The 19,964-nt window shown below is 50.7% G+C and overlaps 6 protein-coding genes across 6 annotated transcripts; 5 read left to right on the top strand and 1 right to left on the bottom strand.

Moving 5' to 3' along the window:
* Positions 1-415: 415 nt before the first annotated feature.
* N7458_009374 (uncharacterized protein) lies at positions 416-1,557 on the bottom strand (the record flags this gene model as incomplete). The annotated part of the gene is made up of 3 exons (XM_056912756.1): positions 416-1,180; positions 1,242-1,311; positions 1,358-1,557. The coding sequence occupies 3 exons, from the start codon at positions 1,555-1,557 to the stop codon at positions 416-418; spliced, it is 1,035 nt and encodes a 344-aa protein (XP_056761605.1).
* An 890-nt stretch (positions 1,558-2,447) lies between these two features.
* On the top strand, positions 2,448-3,555 carry N7458_009373 (Alpha/Beta hydrolase protein; the record flags this gene model as incomplete). Its single annotated transcript, XM_056912755.1, is given in 4 exon segments — positions 2,448-2,482; positions 2,500-2,695; positions 3,147-3,422; positions 3,478-3,555. 4 exon segments carry the CDS (start codon positions 2,448-2,450, stop codon positions 3,553-3,555), a joined length of 585 nt encoding a protein of 194 aa, XP_056761604.1.
* Positions 3,556-4,789: 1,234 nt separating this feature from the next.
* On the top strand, positions 4,790-6,262 carry N7458_009372 (hydrogen/calcium exchanger domain-containing protein; the record flags this gene model as incomplete). The annotated part of the gene is made up of 2 exons (XM_056912754.1): positions 4,790-5,598; positions 5,671-6,262. The coding sequence occupies 2 exons, from the start codon at positions 4,790-4,792 to the stop codon at positions 6,260-6,262; spliced, it is 1,401 nt and encodes a 466-aa protein (XP_056761603.1).
* Positions 6,263-6,679: 417 nt separating this feature from the next.
* On the top strand, positions 6,680-8,407 carry N7458_009371 (uncharacterized protein; the record flags this gene model as incomplete). Its single annotated transcript, XM_056912753.1, has 4 exons — positions 6,680-6,858; positions 6,915-7,194; positions 7,258-7,734; positions 7,796-8,407. Coding segments are annotated over 4 exons (1,548 nt in total), but the record flags the coding sequence as incomplete, so codon positions are not given.
* A 4,075-nt stretch (positions 8,408-12,482) lies between these two features.
* On the top strand, positions 12,483-13,289 carry N7458_009370 (putative cyclin-dependent protein kinase complex component; the record flags this gene model as incomplete). Its single annotated transcript, XM_056912752.1, has 1 exon — positions 12,483-13,289. The coding sequence occupies one exon, from the start codon at positions 12,483-12,485 to the stop codon at positions 13,287-13,289; it is 807 nt and encodes a 268-aa protein (XP_056761601.1).
* Positions 13,290-13,928: 639 nt separating this feature from the next.
* Positions 13,929-16,493, top strand: N7458_009369 (ankyrin repeat domain-containing DHHC palmitoyltransferase family protein; the record flags this gene model as incomplete). The annotated part of the gene is made up of 6 exons (XM_056912751.1): positions 13,929-14,201; positions 14,336-15,139; positions 15,200-15,272; positions 15,327-15,591; positions 15,643-15,755; positions 15,823-16,493. The coding sequence occupies 6 exons, from the start codon at positions 13,929-13,931 to the stop codon at positions 16,491-16,493; spliced, it is 2,199 nt and encodes a 732-aa protein (XP_056761600.1).
* Between the last annotated feature and the right edge of the window lie 3,471 nt (positions 16,494-19,964).

Raw genomic sequence — 19,964 nt, 5'->3', positions numbered from 1 at the left:
TAAGTGTGGTCTGCTCAATACATGATCTGCGCTAAGGCCTTGGCGGTGGGGCCGAGAAAGAGAGTCTCAGTGTGTACTGGTCAAGGCGATTTCGAGAATGACTGTACTAGAATGACAGACTGTAACCATCTGGCAAGAGGCCTCTATTGGTTTAGCGTATAACTGGTCCGACAGCCTATGTTTAAATCCGAACGTACATGGAAAGCTTCCTTCCTCAAGATTGATGTAGACAGCATGTCGGCCTAGTACAATTAAATCAATTCTGCTACAGCCCTTCACATACGTGTTATAAGAGCCTAGAAATGCTAATTAAAAGGAGTATGCTGGAACACACATAAAACAACAACGTTGGGAAAAGATAAAACCTAACCACCCTAAATTATCCGGTAATGCATGAGCAAAGCTTTGCAGTAAGTTATGTCTCCTGTCCGAATAAAGGGTACGGCTTAGCCGAGGTGCCGTCACAGGAATACTGCACAATATAAGGTGAACCCGTAGAGTTTGCATCGAGGATGACCGTGCCATCGGGGGCAGTGATAGACATCACCTCAACGAGATTTTCTTCAGCATTAGCAAAGATAAAGCGAATCGGATAATATTGCCCTGAGAGCAGCGTCACGTTGACCGTTGCTGAAGTACCAGAGCACGCAATACTTGCGTTGACGTTTGATTCTGTCCATCCCGAGTATGCATCAGGACCCCACCAGAAGAAGTTAATGTCGTCTACACCGGGTGTGTTGAAAGTGTAGTCTCCAGACACTTCGGCATAGATATACCCTCGATGATTCAGGGCGAAGAATTGCGAGTTGAACTGCTGATTTGAGCCGTAGATCGAGATGTCACTGGTTCCATCATCGATTAAGCCGATGTATGTTGTTGTACTATTGTATGAAGGAGTCATATCCTTGATTGCTGTTGGATCCCAACTATATCCCCCATTGCAGTTATAATTATAGGGGATAGATGGTGGCTGGTAATATGCCCACTGCATACCCTCATTTCCGCATGTCGTTGGAATCGGACAGAGCTTGGTCGTCGAGGTTGCCGTCTGGGTATGCGTGCGTGTTGTCAGGTCGGATGCCGGGATGTCAATGCAGGAGCAAGCTTGGCTGATTTCCGAGCTAGGAAGCCCTTGTAATACTGCAGGTGTGGCGAGGCTTCGATCGGGCTCAGATGTGATCTTAGATTGTTAATTATGATTATAAAGGGGTGTTCATATCAAGCCCTATAGATAGACCCACCTGCGGAGCTGCATTTTTCTGTGTCCGAGCCGCAGCATATTTATAGGCACAGCTAGAGGACGTCTCAGTGCTTGAATCTGTTAGTCTTGGTTTATATCACTCGTGGACGTACTTACACTGTCTTGGAGATGGTAGTCGTCGGAGCAAGGAACGATTCGCAGAATTCGGTAGCCTCAGGACTAGCCAGCAACACCTCGACCACGATCTCGATGACAAGACATTCTGGGCTTAGTAAATCACCACCTATGTTCCTTGCATTTATTGCATAGGTGATTGTTGGTAGTGCTAAGCTGAGGAAATACCAAAGCAGTTGCATGATGGGAGCAAGCTGAAAGTCCGGTGATTAAGTGACAAAGATATTCAAGTACATGGAATAAACCTCATAGAAAGCAGTCGTGACAAAAAGACAAATTGAAAGAAGGGTCATAGATGGACTTTAACCAGTATTTATGTATTTAGGGAAAAACTTTGTCACCATACTCTCATGTTATGTGATTGAGCTCTCTCAAAATACCAATGACAACAAAATGCCCAGTCAACTGTCACGATGTAAGCCACAGTGTGACCTAGACATTTCGAATTAAGAAGTCGCACTTCCTTGTCAATGCACTTGTTTATGTCGGCGTAACAATCGACAAGAACAGGAAGGTCAGCTGAGCCAACTACTACAGTAACTTTCTATACCGAACTGCCACAAGATTCTTTGGAATACGGATAGGTAGCGTCGGCGACGTGGCCACATTTCATTCCTTTTCCTAGATCGAGAATTCAGCCGACTGCCGACATTCTTATGCCAGAGCCAAAATGTGTCGTGGACACTTACTGATTTTGATCACTCCGTGTAAAATATCATACTCAAATGACCATCTTCCTTCCGAATATAGTGTATTTAAAACAGTGCACAAGTTCACAATTCGTAAAGAAATTGCATTACCTTTCACTCCGTCAAGTCTATGTTCTTCTCAGTCCTGTAGCAGAATGTAGCCGGAGTCCAGGGAAAGAATGTACTCGCATAGCAATCTTACTACCGTCATACTATAAGCTAGAGCGTAGCATTTCTGTCTGTACCTGAATGGTTGGTCTCGAATTTCTCTCTCCATCACCGGAAGACTGCTGATTCTGGTCTCCACTCAGTGACAGAGCGGGCGAGATGCAAGGTGTGGTGGTTTTTGTTCATGTGCCGCTCGACCTAAGTCCCGCGGACATATGGGGAACGCCATTAACGATAGCCAGTGCAAAAAGTGCCTCCAGCCACCAGATCGTGCTTCGTGCAGAACGGCAGATTTCAGGAGGCTACCACGTCTTCGCTCTACAATGATCAGTTTAACAGCAAGTCACTCGCCGATAAGGTCAATCTCCTGGCCATCGAACTACTCGGGCATGGCGCCACTAGCTATCCCTCGGAGCGCTTCACCTACTGGGATTCGGCCATCATGGCTGTGCAGGTGATGGAGGTGCTCGGCGTCATGGAGGGCTTTGCTCTAGAAACCAGCCAGGGAGGTTAAATTGTCGTATGGATGGCCCTGCTGGCTCCTGAGAGGGTACGTGCCAACGCCATGCGTTACAGCAAAGTCGAAAACAGTTTCCCTCGTGGACGCACACGCGTTGTTTCTCGGCTCGTACCCGTGACATAACTAAACCAGAATGGTATGACCGGTAAGTTATGGACTAATGATCCGAAGAATAGTTTATAGCTGGATCATTCCACGGTAATAGCTATTTTAATTACAGCACGAGAAATAATGTTAGACTCGGCGCAGGGGAAGCTGTTTTCGACTTTGACTGTAGCCATCACTAGGGCTCACCGATCTAAATCCGATTCACCGAGCCTAGATCCGCGGCGTCCTCCCGCTGGGAACCTCCATGGACTATGAGCGGGCGGCGTCCTGCGAGAAGGGATGCTAGGACCCTAAGACGCAGCTGGGCCCCTTCTATGACAAATGGTCTGTGCCTACACGCGACTTCGTCGTCGATGAGGAGTGGCGGGGCATGGTCGCCGGTCTGGGATTCTCCGGAGTCGTCAGCCCGGAGACGCTTTCGTTCTGGAACCAGACACTCAAGGAGGTGTATAGCGGCGACGAGGGGCAGAAGAAGCTGCGCATGGCGCTTACGAACCTCATGGAGAGGAACAGCCTGCTGTGCAGGCTCCGTGACGTTAGGTGCCCTGTGTATTGGCTCCAAGTACGCATATGAGAGTCTGACGTCGCGGCGATGCTCTGTACTAACTCAGACTTAGGGACCTGAGGACCCCGTGTTTGGCAAATTTATGCCTGCGGAGCATATCAAGCTGTTCACGGGCCCAAAGCGACACTAACCTTTGTCGACGGCGCGAGGCACCCGCGGGGCACTACCTCAATACGACGAGCCCCAAAGAGACGGGGAGGCAATCCTGAAGATAGTTAAGAAAGTATGCATAGATACCATAGCGACTGAGAGCATTCGGTTTATTTCCACCACTTTATGGTGGCCCCTGGATCTGGTGGCTGGCGAAATATCGTGCGATATTGCTGCACAGGATGAGAAGGAGAAATGAAGTCGCCCAGAAGATCATCAGGTTACCCGGCACTATACTGGTCAAGGCAATTTCGAGAATGGCTGTACATATCCCATCATTGGATGCAGAAAGCTCCACTTTCCACGAGACCAAAACCGTGGGACAGTACGGATGCACTCCGGTATGCAACTTCATATCCAAACCAACACCACCACCTCATCTTGTCTTGAATCCTTACTCTCTTTTGAACCCTTAATTTCTGCACCACCCACTACGTCAGTCCTCCATATCCAACCAGATATCCCGCTAGTCTTGTCGCCACCATAGACGATCCCTCCTTCAGGGGTCGGCGCCAGCGGAGATGGCTAGAAGCTAATCGTGCGGCTGTGCATAGCCATGGCTTGGCACACTGAGATTATTCCCCACAACTCGGGTGTGTTTCATCCCTGAGGAGCGAAAATATGGACAGTAGCGGGTATCCCAATATGACATGTCCTGACTCCTGAGCAGCTGGCAGCACTTCCACTGCTCGAGTGAGCTGGCAAGGAGGGTGCAGGAGGGGTTGGGCAGACTACTGCAGACTGTAGGTCAGTAAGACACCAGCTGCAGTCCTACAGCCGCGACAAAAAAGAAAAGGAGACGGCCAAAGCGAGATCAGATCGAAGCTGACTGCCAAGACCTTCCAGGCTCATTGCAGCTCCCGTCAGTCAATCGTTCACCTCGTGATTGGCTGCGCGACCTGGCCAGCGCACCAGTGTGGATGACCTTTTTGATTTGTCCTGCCGTCGCCTGTTTATGGTTGTAACTCTATAACTACCAAAGTCCACTATTGACAACTTGCTTTTTTTTTTTCTCTTCTCCAGGCCACTTAACTTGAACTCCCATTTCATCCTGGACACTCCCCTCTTGTGCTCTGTTTCTTTCTCCCCCCGTTGACCCCGCCCAGCGTGTATTCTCTTCGTTGTTCTTTGCCAAGCTCTGACCTCGTGTGAGCAACCTCGTGCCGCTCTTCGAGACCCTTGATTCCCACACCTCAGCTGCCCAGCCCAGAGGAATGGGTTCCATCAGGTCCTCCACCTCGCGGGCAGGCGTACAGTCTGCTGGCGGTGATGGACTGCAGCAATCCACGTCGCAGGAGAAGGTGGCCAGAGAGAATTCCCATTCCATCCTTCCAACTAACAACCAGCATCAATCGTCTCGATATGTGCTGGGTCTCTTCCGTGTGGCAAGTGCCGGCGAGAGCGGGCGGACGGGCATCCACCCGATGCACTTCCTCAAGGTCACCTTCCGCAGCATCTGTACGGCATCAATGATCGTAAACATTCTATGGCCCTTTGTACCGGCCGCGATCGTCATGCATTTCGCACGCCCAGAGCTGCACGTGTGGGTCTTTACGCTCAACTACATCGCGATAGTGCCCTCGGCCAATGTCCTCGGATTTGCAGGCGGAGAGTTGGCAAAGAAGCTGCCCAAGGTGCTTGGAGTCCTGCTGGAGACGTTCTTGGGAGCCGTGGTTGAGATCGTGCTTTTCATGGTCTTGCTGCATAATGATCATGATGGTCACCTGCTTCCAGTCATTCAGGCCGCGATCCTCGGCTCGATTCTGGCGAACTTGCTTCTTTGTCTGGGGACGTGTTTCTTTGTCGGTGGTCTTCGACGGAGTGAGCAGGTCTTCCACGAGGCAGTCAGCGAGGTTGGAACAGGCTTGCTATTGGTGGCGGGCTTTGGTCTGTTGATTCCCAGTGCATTCTACTCTGCGCTAAAAAGTGCCGTCAATGAAGAGTTCACAATAGAAATGTTGAGTGATTATTCGCTGAAGATCAGTCGTGCTACGGCCGTTATTCTTTTGGTGGCTTTCGTGACGTAAGTTCTCTCGACTTTGCCCTGTCTGTCTTGACTTGCATTGCGGACATGGCTAACAGTACCTTGCATTAGGTACCTGATCTTCAACCTCCACAGCCACAACACAATCTTCGACGAGATCCTTGAAAAGGACGAGGCACAAGACGAGGACAGACATTTGGAGCTGCGACGCGCGAAGCTCACCTTTGCCGAATGCATTGTCGCCATTGTCATCTCGTTAGCCTGCGTCTGCATGTCTGCCGTATTCCTGGTCCAAGAGATCGAGCACATCGTTGAGCTTGGCGTCTCCGATAACTTCATGGGTCTCATCCTAGTCCCCCTTGTGGAGAAAGCCGCTGAACATCTCACCGCGGTGGACGAGGCATGGGACAATCAGATTAACTTTGCACTTTTCCACTGTCTGGGTCCCTCTATCCAGACGGCTCTGCTCAATGCTCCACTGGCGGTGCTCGTGGGCTGGGGTCTGGATAAGAATATGAGTCTTAACTTTGAGATTTTCATGGTTGTTCTGCTTGTGTTGTCGATTTTGGTAGTTGGCAACTTCTTGCGTGATGGCAAGTCGAATTATTTGGAGGGCACTTTGTGTGTCCTTGTTTACTTTATTATCGCTGTCACTTCGTGGTATTACCCCAAAGTGGATGTGGCTTCGACGAACAGCGCCTAACCCATGGGATGCCTTAGCGATGAGAGAGTTGGAAATTTTCGCGATATTAGCCATATATGCATGTACTTGCACCTACTGCAGTACCATAATATCTTATCCTGTTTATCTGGGTGTCTTCTTGATTCAACTCGTATTCTTCGCCCAAAGGGGGACATTGTATACTATCACGTGATTGTAAACACCGCAACTCAGCTCCGCAAAGTAGACCGATCACCTCGAACGGCGAAGTGACAATTACGACGTGCTCAGTCATACAGACTGCGATTCTTCTGCTGCTGACTCTGGGGTCGCTGAACTGGGTTGAAACGGCCATCAATACCCCTTTGTCGACGACCCACTCAACTGCTACCAACTGCCGAGCTCCGGCTCGCCGCATTGCACGCCGCGGCCCCGCGAACCATAAACACTTCACCCACCATGCGAACCGACATCCTGACCGATGAGATCCTCACCACATTGAAGGAGCGAGACCTTTTGACCAAGCGTGATGTGATTGAGTCGGCCCTGACGGATGGGTCCACGGGCGAGAAGACTGAAGAATGGGTATCAAAACACCTAAACCCGAACACCCTGCTCTCGCGGGAGGAGCTTGTCCTGTATGTCTAAGCTTGACGGTCACATCATATCGTTCCATCTAACATTATGCTCTCAGATATAAGAAGCTTGAGAGCACCGGCACCCTCCAACCTATCCTCCGCGATCCCGAACTCGGCGCGACACGACCCTTCCTAGAAGACGATATCCGGTCCGCGATAGAATCCCTCGAGGCATCGACGGTGACAATCCAGAAACAGACAGAGACACTATCGTTTCAGTGCGAGACACTCAAAAAACAAATGCGCCAACAAGAGAACTGGGAACAAGACCAAAGTCGGGACATCGCACGTCTGCGGAAGAAGCATGAAGCGAGCAGGCAAAGCACGACCATTGCAGTCAGTTCATACCACAAACCTGGTCTTGGAAATGCCCAACTAATTTGATCAAAAATATTGCAGGCCAATGATCTATCGGACGAGCTCGAGGCTAGCTTTAGGAGTGCGGTTGAGAAGACAGGCGCTGAGAATAAACGGATTCTCTCCACACTGTCTACTCGACTAAAGCAGGACGACAAAGTTCTTGCTGAACTAGAGATACTTATATCGGGAATCAAGTCAAACGGCAACGATTCAGCTACGGTTAAGCGAGCCAGTCAGCTTAGCATCATGCTGGCAGACTATAACGCGGAAGAGATCCATTACCGTCTTGACCGACTATACCTCGAAACTATCCTTCCTGGATCGTCAAAGACAAGTCAAAGCACCTGTGAAAACGAGAATATAGCAGCTTTGCAAGAAGAGCTGGACTCTCTATACCCCGAGATTGAAATTCTGGCAGAAATGTCCACGAAGCAGCAATTCTACGAGCCTATCCTACGAGAAATCCATAACCAGCACAGCCAGCTCCGGGCTGCGTCCGAAGAGAAGCTGGAACGAGTACGCTCCCCGCTCTACAAATCAGGACTGGCATACCATATTAACCTAAACAATCCACCAGGCCCTAGACGTACTCATCGACATGACCACTTCCAAAGAAACCATAACCAAACAACTCAACGAGCGAGAATCCTCCTGCGAGCTACTCGAACAACTAGCCACCCTCTACCAAACCGAAGTAGGCAACCCCCTCGCAACCCAGCCCCCCTCCCGTCGCGAATCTCTCCGACGACGCTCCATGCAACCAGGACTCCTCCTCACTGCCCCACGCACCAACACCACCTCGCAGCCCGAACAACCCGCACTAGAGAGCCTCCTCCGACGCAGCGGTGTCTCGCCGGAATCAGTGATTCGCCCGCGCGCAGAGGACGGCGGGGCTCAGGGTCTACATGAGAAGCGAATCCAGCTGTCGGAGACACTACGGGCTCTGGGGATGGCCGTTGACAAGCCGCTAGTGAGTCAGCTAGTTCCGGCGGATAAGGCATTACATCTTCTTTCGTCGGCTTTACATGCGAATTCGCGCTATGAAGTATCACTGCGTGATATGGAGCTAGAGGAAGCATTGGCTGGGCTGGAGAGTGAGCTTGGTGAGTTGCAGAAGGGTGTGCAGGGGCTTGATATGGATGTCTTGCATCAGCGGGATAAGACACGGGATCGGTTTCTTGAGCGATGGGGGTAAGGTAGTAGTTGGGAGATTGAAGCACAGCAAGAATGAGAGCATCCGTTAAGAGGGTGTGCTGCCTAGAGAGTAATCGATGATGATACCCATGGATATACGCCATGCCTGCTTTGGTAGCTAGTGTACCACCAACATCAGTATATGTTGGATATTCGCCACCGTGTGTGGCCGAGCCACCGGGGCATTCATCGTAGACTTTTCGTAACTTCTCATCCTATGATTTTTCCTAGGATGAAAAGCACATCCTCACGGGCATCAGGCACCGTTACATGGCCGATCCTCTGATTCGATGGTGAGTGTGGCTGGTGCAGCAAGACTTGCGCCACAGCTGTGCTCTCTCGCCGATCAACAGGACTTTGGTCTCCTAGGCTCTTACTCTTACTCTGTAGGGTCCACCTATCCAGCATCGAGAGCCTCAATTATTACCCTAAGCGATCAAGAACAGAAAGACTTGCAAGACTTGCAAGACTTGCTCTTGGGTAACGGGATATCGAGATCCACCCATTGTCCATGATGTCAATTTCCCCTATGCCCTGTGCAAAACATTGTTTTGGGCACCAATAATGAGCCTCCTACGGGAATTAGCGCCGGCTGGGAGACGGTCGCTCCCGCGCAAGGCTGACTGGCTCGCAGAAACTTGGCTTGGTCCTGGTAAGGCGATGGCCTATCGAACGGCATCATGAGTACAGTTTGTGTCGGGTGAAGGTTCTAGATATAGTGCGAACAATAGAGATACCACTATGATATGAACAACTATGATAATATCCTGATATCATGATGGTATTATCGTGGCATGGCAGTAGAAAGTACATTATTCCTCGTCACCTGTATGGTCCCAGCTGACTCGGACTGCGCCCCTGTGACCCAGACCTTCCAAACCACCAAAAGAGGAAAAGGCAAAAGGACTTGGGACTATTAGCCCTGCACAGTATCGAGTCTTTCGATTCTCGTCTCTGGGGTTCTAAAGGGCTAAAAAGCGAAAAAGCGAAAAAAAAAATATATCGCGCTCGAAACAGACTGTTGCCTTATGCCATACCCAAAGCAAAGACACTCCAATATCAACCCTAAATCTAAGAGTCAAACATACAAAATGAGCGCTGCATCGCCAGACTCGACTGTTTTTGTACCAGATGTTTTTTTTGTTCTTTACAGAGACAAGCCCCTACAAGCTTCTCATCAACGTTCTATTTTCTGCTCTGATTCTGATACATCCTCCAACAAAACATCAAAGCCAAACGTCTAAAAATCTAAATCCAGAAACAAAAACACACAAAAACAATGGGCCGTCCCTGATCCGCAACACACAAAGAAGGGAAGTATCACCTGCAGCGGACCTATGACTGCACCCACACACCTGGACATTCGACTACCGTTTTTGTTCGAATCTCTTCATCCTGGTCGCTTCTCCCATTGTCTTCTTTCTTCAGAGAAGTCTGTTTCTATTTTCTATTCTTCTTCTATGCAGACACGGAGACATCGGGACCTCGAACAACGCCATCACCTTCAACTCGAAACACGAAGCACACTCCAACCTATCCTCCCTCGATCATGCCTTTGTATCTGCTGGACCCTCCCTTGAGAATCTTTGTATCGGTCGAGCCGTTGGAACTAGGATTAGCAAAGTGCTATATATCGTGCTCGCCTTGTTCTGTGACTCCATGCCCGCAAGAATACGTCTACTACGACGACTGCGGATACGAGGCACATATACCACAGAAGAATATCATTACGAGACCTGTGGTCCAGACCTGCGGGAGTATCATTGCCGCCGTCGAACTGCAAATTCCACTCCAGCTCCACGCCGGAGGTATACATATCCACCATTCTCGGGAACCAACGCCTCAGAAAACAGAGGCTTGCACTGGGTTAGATCCCCGCGGGCCAGGGCGAGACCATTCACAACGCATAGCGCAAGACCTGACTTTATAACCGTGGAAATGGACCGGCCCCGACCCCGGGGTTTCTGGCGCTCGCTCTTCGGGCTCGAGTACTTTGATATCTTCCGGCGCGTGAAGGAGACACGCACACGGCATGAACAAGAAAGACCGATACCGAGGCTATCCCGAGATCGATACTCATATACTCGTTCCCATGGACCGCGGTACAGGGATGAGCCCAGAGCGGAAGGTCCCAGGATGAATCCTCCACGACGTGCAGCGTCACCTCCACGATCACGGCCTCTTCATCGGCGCGCGGGATCTCAATCTCTTCCACGCCGAGGCGTCCGGTCTATATCGCCCGGACCACGTTTTCGTTACCGCTCATATGAATTTGTCCAACGAGATGTACGCAGACAGCAGGAACCAGCATATACCAGGCCAAGACCTCGGCCTGCACGACCATCCAGCCCGATCAATGAACGCGAACCCCCTCGACGGGGACGGTATACGTCCCCCGTTCCTGTGCCTGTATCTGCACCGCCATCAGGGCCAGGACCAAATGCACATTCTCGTGTCAACATAATCCAGCGCAATCCTAGAGCCGTAACCTCTCAAACAGGCCGATCTTATACCACCGCTCAACCGACTTCCAGCCGTCCATATTACGCAGATATCATCAACCATGACTCCGTCCGCGAACGCATCAATCGCAATCGCAAACGCATTCATTCTCCGGAACTAGCATCTCCGGCGCGATCAAGGAAAGTCCGCTTTCGTGAGGGTCACGAGGAAATTGGTGGCCCGGTGTACTTTGATTCTAACTGTGGCTCTAGCTCTGCCTCTGCCTCTGACTGTGATTCTGATTACCGTCCTGGTCCGTCCCGAGTAAGTACTCAACCTAGACCTCGACCTAGGCGGGTGGTTATTGTGCATCCGAGGGGGGGAAGTCCGGCGGGGAGCGTTGAGAGACACCCGGGGGTTGAGCGGAGGAGAGTGTCGCCGATTGGAGATGTGCGGCGTGAACCATGTCGAGGACGAGGACGGGAGCGGGATCGTGTTGTGAGTGGAGGTGTGATATATGTGGTTCGGGAGCCGAGGGGGGTGCAGGGAAGGGTACAGGATTCTAGGCGTTATGTTTGATGATTGATGAATGTCTCTCGTGTTTTTTTCACTTTCCTTTGTTGATATTCGTCTGCTTTATGTTTCTTGGCGGGCGAAGGGGCGTTTGGATAGAAGGGGCGGGCGTTGGTTATGCCTCGTTAACTTGTGGATGTTTGGTCATTATAGTCGTCATTTCATGCATATTTGCTAGTCGCAAGGCATGATAGTTTATTGAGGAACCCCCTATTCTGAGTAGCGCCATGGTAGAATAGTCCGTGCCCGGGGTAGAGCCGATATATATCTCGCGTACTACGGAGTACATACTATGGCATACTACACTAATAGTAGTTTCAAGATTATGTAGAAAGCAGGCTAACCAGAAGCCCTTTGTACATCAGCTAGACTCGAAAGTCTAATGCTACATTTCCATACGTTCCTTCAGTTCCGAAACCTTGCTAGCTGGGTGAAGTGGCAGTCTTATCCATGTGGCAGTGGAACGGTGGGGCATCGGCCGAATCCAGCAGGAGGCGTCACAGGCGGATCCAAGAACGTTCTTATCTTTCACTCGTTTCGCCTCTTGCCCCTGGCTCTTTGGTTCCTCCCCCTCTTCACTTCTGCCTCGACTCTTGGTATTTGGTACACCCTGCAATCCTTATCGAGCAGTATTCATCTCATCTTCTTCGCCCGTGTTGAGAACGATTGGACTGCAGTGAGTGTGTGATCCGTGGCTTTCCGGGCAGGGGACTGCGGACTTTGATTAACCATCAGGCAGCCAGGTCCGTACAGGTTCCACAGACCTCGATCGCATACATCATAAGCTCAACGATTCGCTCTCCGCTGCTCTGTCCAAGTTGCTGCGCGCATCCCAACTCCACTCTCCAACCTCCCTTGCCTGTCATCCGAACCGCTTTGACATCACACCACCCCCTACGCCCGAAGAGCCTCCTGCTAGTGTTGTCCGCCGGTATACAATGAGAGTTCCACTTGGGGAGCCGCTCTCAACCTGCACGTCCAGGTGTGCTCTTCCGTACTCGACAGCCGCGGTTGCGGCTCATTCCCGCAGCGGGCAATAATTCCACGACGGCAAGATGGCCGCCGTCATGATACAAACTCAGTGCGCGTCTTCGGACGATACCAGATCCCCAGGCTCTGTACTAAAACTCGGCTCGCCGCCTGCCGATACAGAGATCTTGGATTCCCAATCACTGCTCAAGGGCGCCACGAGTGTCTTTGACATTGTGCCCGAGACCGCGCTACTATTATTATGCAACAACATTGAGAAATTGGTTGCACATTTTGAGAAATTGCCGGCCTCGGCCTCCTCTTACCCACCCTCCAATAGCTCGACCCCGATGGAGCCCCAGACCCCGACGGAAGAAGAACCGCCGGCGAGGAGCATGGGATTACACTGTGGTGATGCAGAGGACGGGCACAGCGACCGATCCAAAGAAGACACCTTTCAACTGCGCATACTCTCTCGAAAGTTTCTCTCCAAGAAGATTCCCCCGATTGCGCTGAGGGATTACCTGCAGCGCCTACACCGATACTGCCCCATGTCGACCGCGGTACTTCTCGCTGCGAGCGTCTACATCACCAAGATGGCTCTTGTGGAGAAAGTGGTCCGCCCAACACCAAAGAATATGCACCGGCTCGTCCTCGCTGGTCTGTTAGTAGCCACGAAGGCCCTCGAAGATCTCAGTTTCCCGCACGGTCGTGTCGCGAAAGTCGGCGGAGTCTCTGAGCATGAGCTTTCTAAACTTGAAATTACTTTTTGCTTCCTGGCTGACTTTGAGCTGCGCGTGGATGCGCGGATGCTGATGGACGAGGCGAGGATGCACTGCACTGAGAACTTGCAGTTATCCGAGCCTGACTCTTTGGAGGAGAAGAGTGATTGATTTATGCACCTTCTCCTCCCACTATTTCTTTTCACCTGTTCGAATACATGTCTTGTGTACTGTTTGTAAATAGCGATTCAAATATCCCAAATCGAAATGTTTCCAAAGGAAATGCGGCTGCCTATGCGGGCTGAGTAATCCCCACCGTGTGGTACCAGGGCAGGGGCAAGGCTGTTCTCGGGAAATCAGGTACACGAGGACGTAGACATCGGTGAAAGTCGAGATCGGAAGAAAAAATCCTTGAAGAATCTATTCCAAAGAGGGGCTATTACCTCACAGATCAAATTCCGACGTACAGTGTATCAGAACGGGGCTGTGTCAGCGTTAGAAAGTGTTCCCCAACTTCCCAAAAAAAGGTTCCGCCTTCTCGCCGCGATCATCTCCGACAGCAACTCCCCTTTTTATCTGTCGACAACAGGCAAGATTCACAAACGGTGCAACGGGGGAAAAGAAACACTGCAATGAACCCTTAGAGACCTGCAATATTCCACCACAGACCCTGATCACACCGCATCGACTCTACCTCCGTTCGAACCTCGTATCCGTGTCCGGCGGCGGCTTCCCGTCCATTTGCCCTCCCCTTCTCTCCCACGACGATACACAAGCAACGGTCCAACCTAAAACACCCATTCCGCGCACATGGCTTCCACAACTTCGCCCGATACACTGGGCAGTAGCCCCACGGGCACGACCTCGGGCTCCACGTCGATGAATAGCAAGGGAACCGCATCGCCCGCGAACGAGGTCGAGCTGAAGACCATGCGGTCCGATGCGCCCAAGGGTTCCATCCCACTGGGCGAGGATATCATGCAATTAGCTCGGATTGGAGAGATCCCCGCGATGCAGAATTTGTTTGCGACGAAGAAATTGACTGCGAACCATCGCGATGAAGAGGGCATTACGCCGTTACATGTATGTTTCCGCTCGACGATTTCCCCAAGATGCGTGGCGCGACACACACTGTCGCCGGTCGTAAACACTCATAGGCGCTTTATTCAATACCTGTCTAGCCTGGACACTTCGCTAACTGGTATATCTTTTCATAGTGGGCGGCCATCAACAACCAATATGCCATGTGCAAGTTCCTGCTCGACTCGGGCGCGGACGTCAACGCCAAGGGCGGCGAATCGGTAGCCACGCCGGCCATGTGGGCAGCGCAGCGGTGCCACTACTACATCGTCAACCTCCTACTTTCCTACGGCGCAGACCCGCTCCTGACCGACGTGCAAGGCTACAATATCCTGCACCTGGCGACTATCGATGGCAACGCGTTCCTGGTTCTCCTCCTCCTCCACCAAGAAATCTCCGTCGATGTAGTCGACCAACAAGGACACACGGGTCTAATGTGGGCTGCGTACAAGGGGTATCCAGCATGTGTGGATCTGTTCCTGCGATGGGGTGCGAATGCCAATGCCGTGGATGAGGGTGGCTTGACGCCGCTGCACTGGGCGCTGGTCAAGGGCTCGTTACCTAGTGTCCTGAAGCTGTTGGAGTACGGCGCGGATCGATTTGCGGAAACGCGCGATGGCAAGTCGCCCAGTACGGTGGCTCAAGAAATGAACTCCTCGCGGATTTGGTTGCGCGCTCTTGCTGAGCGGGGGTATGAGCCTGATGGTACTCAGAAGGCTGTGCCTATGGGGTTGTCCGGGTATATTCGGAATAAGAGCGTGATGGGCAAGTTCTTCTTCCTTTGGCCGTTCTTGACCCTTTTGATTGGGCTTTGGATGCTGAGCCATTTGCCGATCTTCTTGGGTGTTCCGCTTACGGCGGCGACGGTGTTTGGTATGCAATATGTTGCACAGAAGTTGGCGAATCGCGGTCCTTCGGAGTATCGTGTCTTGCAGAAGACGGTATGTTTTTGATAATTATTCGAGAAGGGAGTCACTTGTTCATGAAACTGACTTGAGTAGCCGTTTCTGGCTGGTGTTTTTGCAGCGTCGCTGTTCTGGGTTGGATACCGTTATGTCTTCAAAGTGCTACCAGGTGAGTCTATCAAGGCTAGCATATAGTCTGGACCTATTTCTGACTCCACGATAGCTACCTATTCTTCGGCCCCGATCTTGAATATCCTCTTTGCGGTTTTCTTCAGTTTCACCACCTACTTCTACGCTTTGGCCATGATCGAAGACCCGGGCTATGTGCCGAAGCTCAGCAGTCGAAACCAGCAGAGGGAGATGGTCAAGGAGTTGTTTGAGCAGTGGAAATTCGACGAGGAGAACTTTTGCGTGCCCTGCTTGTCGAGAAAGCCTCTCCGTAGCAAGCACTGTCGCCGTTGTGGCCGCTGTGTTGCTAAGCATGACCAGTATGTAGCAGACCACTGCCTTCTTTGGAACTATGAGCTAACCGGTCCAAGTCACTGCCCCTGGATTGACAACTGCGTCGGAGCCAACAACTTGCGCCACTTTGTCCTATACATTATCTCTCTCGAAATCGGCATCATTCTCTTCGTGCAGATCAGTGTTGGCTGTAAGTGAACTATCCGACAAGCTGCCCGCTTGATAGAAATGAGCGTGCTAAATGACTTTTTCTGCAGATATTCAAGGCCTGCCACCCGTTACGGGCGCCAAGTGCAACGTTATCAATGATACACTGTGTGACATTGTGACTCGTGACACTTTCACACTCGTCCTCAATATCTGGATCGTCATCCAGCTTGTCTGGGTCACGATGCTCTGCGCCGTGCAGCTCGTTCAAGTCTCCCGCAACCAAACCACCTACGAGAACATGCGCGGCCACCACATCGACCGGTCATATCCAAGCTCCCAGGCGTTCGCCTCTGCCATGGCCGCCGGCACAACCTCCCTCGAAGGCGCAGGCCTCACTGCCTCTGGCGCAGGACCTAACCCAGCGATCCCCCGCCCAGGCCAACCCCGCCGGCGACACGGTTTCTGTGCCCAGTGGTCTTCACTGCTGGGAATCGACACGTTTTTCGCCACGGCGCGCGATGGTCTTCGCGATGGACCGCAGGCTGCTCGGCCACGCAACCCATTCTCCCGCGGCGTGGTCACCAATTGCCGCGACTTCTGGTGTGACCCCGCGCCTATCTTTGGCAAGCGCACCACTGGCTCGGGCATGCTGGGTGGTGAAGTTGTCAGCTACAATGAAATGTACCAGACCCCGACGCGCATGCGCATGGGTAGTCGGACGGCCGACGGCGGTGCATACCGCAGTGTGGCAGGCGAAGATCCCGAGCAGATGGTTTGAAATGATTCTCCTTCTCTGTTATCCCTTATCTTGCACCTTTGCCCTGAGCCTAAAATCCCTCCTATCGAGCCCCGTTCCATCCAAGTATAGTATTTAAAATCCCTTTCCTGACTTCCCCTCCACTTCCATCCCTGTGACATATGCAACGAAGACCTCGAGCGACCACCTTGGTACCTACCTATTTGGAGACTTTGCATTGATGACGTATAATAAATAGTCCACGTTTTCCCTATTGAACCCACCCCTTCTCATGTATGACCTGAACTGAGCTGCAGCGTCTCGGTGTTGCATTGTTTGCGTGGCATGTTCATTTTTGCTGTTTTTTTGTTCATTATTGTTCTGTTTTTCGATTGTTGTTTTGCTGTTGCCTTGCATTTAGAGAATTGTACAGTGGATGACGCTAGATAATGAACTTCTTTTTTTTTTTTTCAGGGGACTGAATTTGTCTCTTTCTTTGCATTCGGTATCTACTCTCTTCTTTTCTTGATCTGGGACCCCTGGCGCCATGAAATGCCAGATTAGCGTACAGAATTTGGCTTTCCCCGCAGTATAGCTGTTATTCAGATAGAGTCTTAACCTAGGGTCCTGCAGCTAAGGTAGTCTCATAATCGAGCCTAGCACAGCAAGTACTTGCCGGCACAGGGCCGATCCCTGCGACCTGCATTCTGTTCTGCGTGGAGTTCCAATTACACTTCTGGAAGGATACCTATTCCTACTGCAAGTTTAACGCTACTCACACGGAATTGGGTACCAGTGACTAGTACAGCATCCTGGGACGAGACCAGAGTAGTGGTATCTGACAGTGACTACCATATGTATTAGGGCTTACATCGAGTACGCAGGAAAGATTCAGCCCGAACCACAGCTTTCTCGTGTCGAGACTCAAAAGCAGTCCTCATTTTTGAATTGCGGCTAACGCGGACATAGAGGATTGTATGTGGTATCTGACACTGACAATGATGTCTGGTATTTCGGTCGTAGACATGTCTCGGTCTCGGCCATTAGATCAACTTGAAAGGAACAAGAGTAAAAGTATAACATCAACCGCATCGCAACATGCCACTCATCTAGTGGGCTCAAGAGAAAACACGAGCTCCGTCCATGCTCCAGCTGAGGTAAGTTCAATAGATAAGTTCATCCGGAACGTGGAATCCGAGTCTGCCCCTGCATGGAGTAAACTCTGCACGGACAGAATTGGACTGGACTGGGCCTGGAGCACAGCAAGGCAAAATGCATGACCTCGGTCTTCTTCACCTGAATCGGCACAGAGCGGATCCCTCGGGACGTACTCCGTGCCCTGTTTTCCATTTTGTCGTCCGAATCGGAATGGTTATGGCAGATGGGTCCAGTGTCTATTCATATGTCATATGCAAGTATCCTCACGAGTCACTACAGTTCCTAGGTACTTACTCGAAGGGGTAGGTGACGGGGTGTCGGTTGAAAGCGCCTGGCATGTAGGTGGCAAGAGGGGGCAGACACTGAAGACACGACAAGACAAGACAGAACAGGGCAGGGCAGGAGGTCTAGGAATGGACCACGTTCTCGTGGCTCCATCTCACTAGGCAAAGAAGGGGAGTGGTGGACGGGATGAGTCCAGCCCAAAATCCACCGTCATATGTACTTACAGCTACAGTATGAATAGGGGATTTTTCCCCCCATTCTAGGCTCACAGTATGATTTTCCCAGAATTCCAGCCCGCGCCATATGGAAACCCTCCGGCCGATGAAAACGAAAATATTCCTTTGTCCAGCTCCTCCTATGTAGATGAAGGCAGAGGGGTTGTTAGGACTCATCCATGAAAATAACCCCATTCCTCGGGCCCTAATCCATACCCACAGACTACGGTGTACAAAGTCCGGAGACGGAGTACAGTACAATCTACCCATTGAACCGGGATCGGACGTGGCGTTTCTGTTCTCATCAGATAAAAATTTTCCCGGACGTTTTAAAATTAAAATTGCGAGTTATCTGATGGCGCCACGCAGGGGGACCCACTTATGTCTCGGTTTGAAAGGCGCAGAAACTGGTATTGACTACTGAATACGGAGACTCCGTTCTGACAGTAAGTAACTGTAACATGTTGCTAGCTTGGTACAGGCTGAGGAAAAGACGGGTACGCTTGTCTTTTGTGGGAATTAATCGTTTTGCTTGAAGAGATCTTCACGATGGCTCATCATAGGTAGGTGAACAATTCGACATGTCTTTGTTGAATGATCCCAGCTCATATTGCCGCAAGAAAAGAAAGGAATTAATTCTCGTACCGAGTGATTTAGTGTATACTAGAGAAATTCATGAAATTATGGCTATGCTGCAACCACCGAATGACGGGTGGAGCAGGGATTCGTTATCAGATCGTAATATACAGCCAAGACCGGACTAAAATGGAGTCCCAGACTAGACTAGTAGACTAGTCAAGATTCCATGTGTCATTCGTCAACAGTATACCGAGCCCAGCCTCCCCAGCCTACTCTTCTCGTATCCAAAACCTGGTATGATGGAAACGCATACAGGTTTTCAGACTGGTACTGTGGTACCTTTCCCCCATCTCCGATTACCTCCAATTCTTCTCACAAGGCCACCAGAGGGTCCCTCGGTTTCGACTGAGCCTGGCCATGGTCATGGTTAATGCCAGCAACTGTCTATGTCTATCGGGATTAGTGTTCTCACGCTTACTGACATAGCCTAGGCCTTGACGAGGAAAGAAAGTATATGTACCGAGGATAATTAGCACGGATTAGTACATCCTAGCGCACTATACTCCGTTCGTTGCTATTATAACCTTGCTCGCCAAGACTATCGCAGTGACTGACAATTGAAGATGTTAATACAAGGATCATTCGTCACTCACAAGAGTCCTCGGTGCTTCGCAGAAGCAGGTACGTACACGTGGAGTCTAGCCACACAAATCTACTTCCAAGGTTAGTCTACATCTGTCGCACCTAAGTACCCTACTCTAGTACTTACCCTACTCAGCAACCCGTAAACCCACTCTCACTCCCGACTGCAGGGTCACTTCCGTGTTTCGCGCGATATCCGAGAAGTCCTTGTTAGGTGGGCCGGGGGCCGGAAATCGGGAATTTCTGAAGAAGATCAAGATGGTGTACTGTAGATTGATTTTATTTGGGCCTGGGAATAAAAAAGTGTAGGTTAGCATAGACAGAAGACAGACGGGTGTATCTGTGTCCTTTGATACTTTCGATTTCGGAGTTTGATACTGATAGATATTTTCTTCTCAGGCAACTTTTAAGGTGAAGATGCATATAGATTCGAGTGTTGGCTTTTGAAATAGCCTCCCAAGATCATATTTAATGGAGATTCCATCATATCATTAGAGCGGAGACAAGAATAATCAACCAAATAAAACAGTTCCAGAACCAGAACCAAAACCAAGAACAAAACCAACCATCTAGAAGACATGATGTGGTCTAATATAGCATAGCTTATAGCTTATAGCATCTTCTTTGCCAACTC

The sequence above is a fragment of the Penicillium daleae genome (genome assembly GCF_028827525.1).
Source record: "Penicillium daleae strain IBT 16125 chromosome Unknown utg000008l_segment0_segment0, whole genome shotgun sequence".
NCBI classification, from domain to species: domain Eukaryota; kingdom Fungi; phylum Ascomycota; class Eurotiomycetes; order Eurotiales; family Aspergillaceae; genus Penicillium; species Penicillium daleae.
The sequence above is the reverse complement of the archived record's forward strand: the minus strand, read 5'-3'. Positions and strand labels throughout refer to the sequence as shown.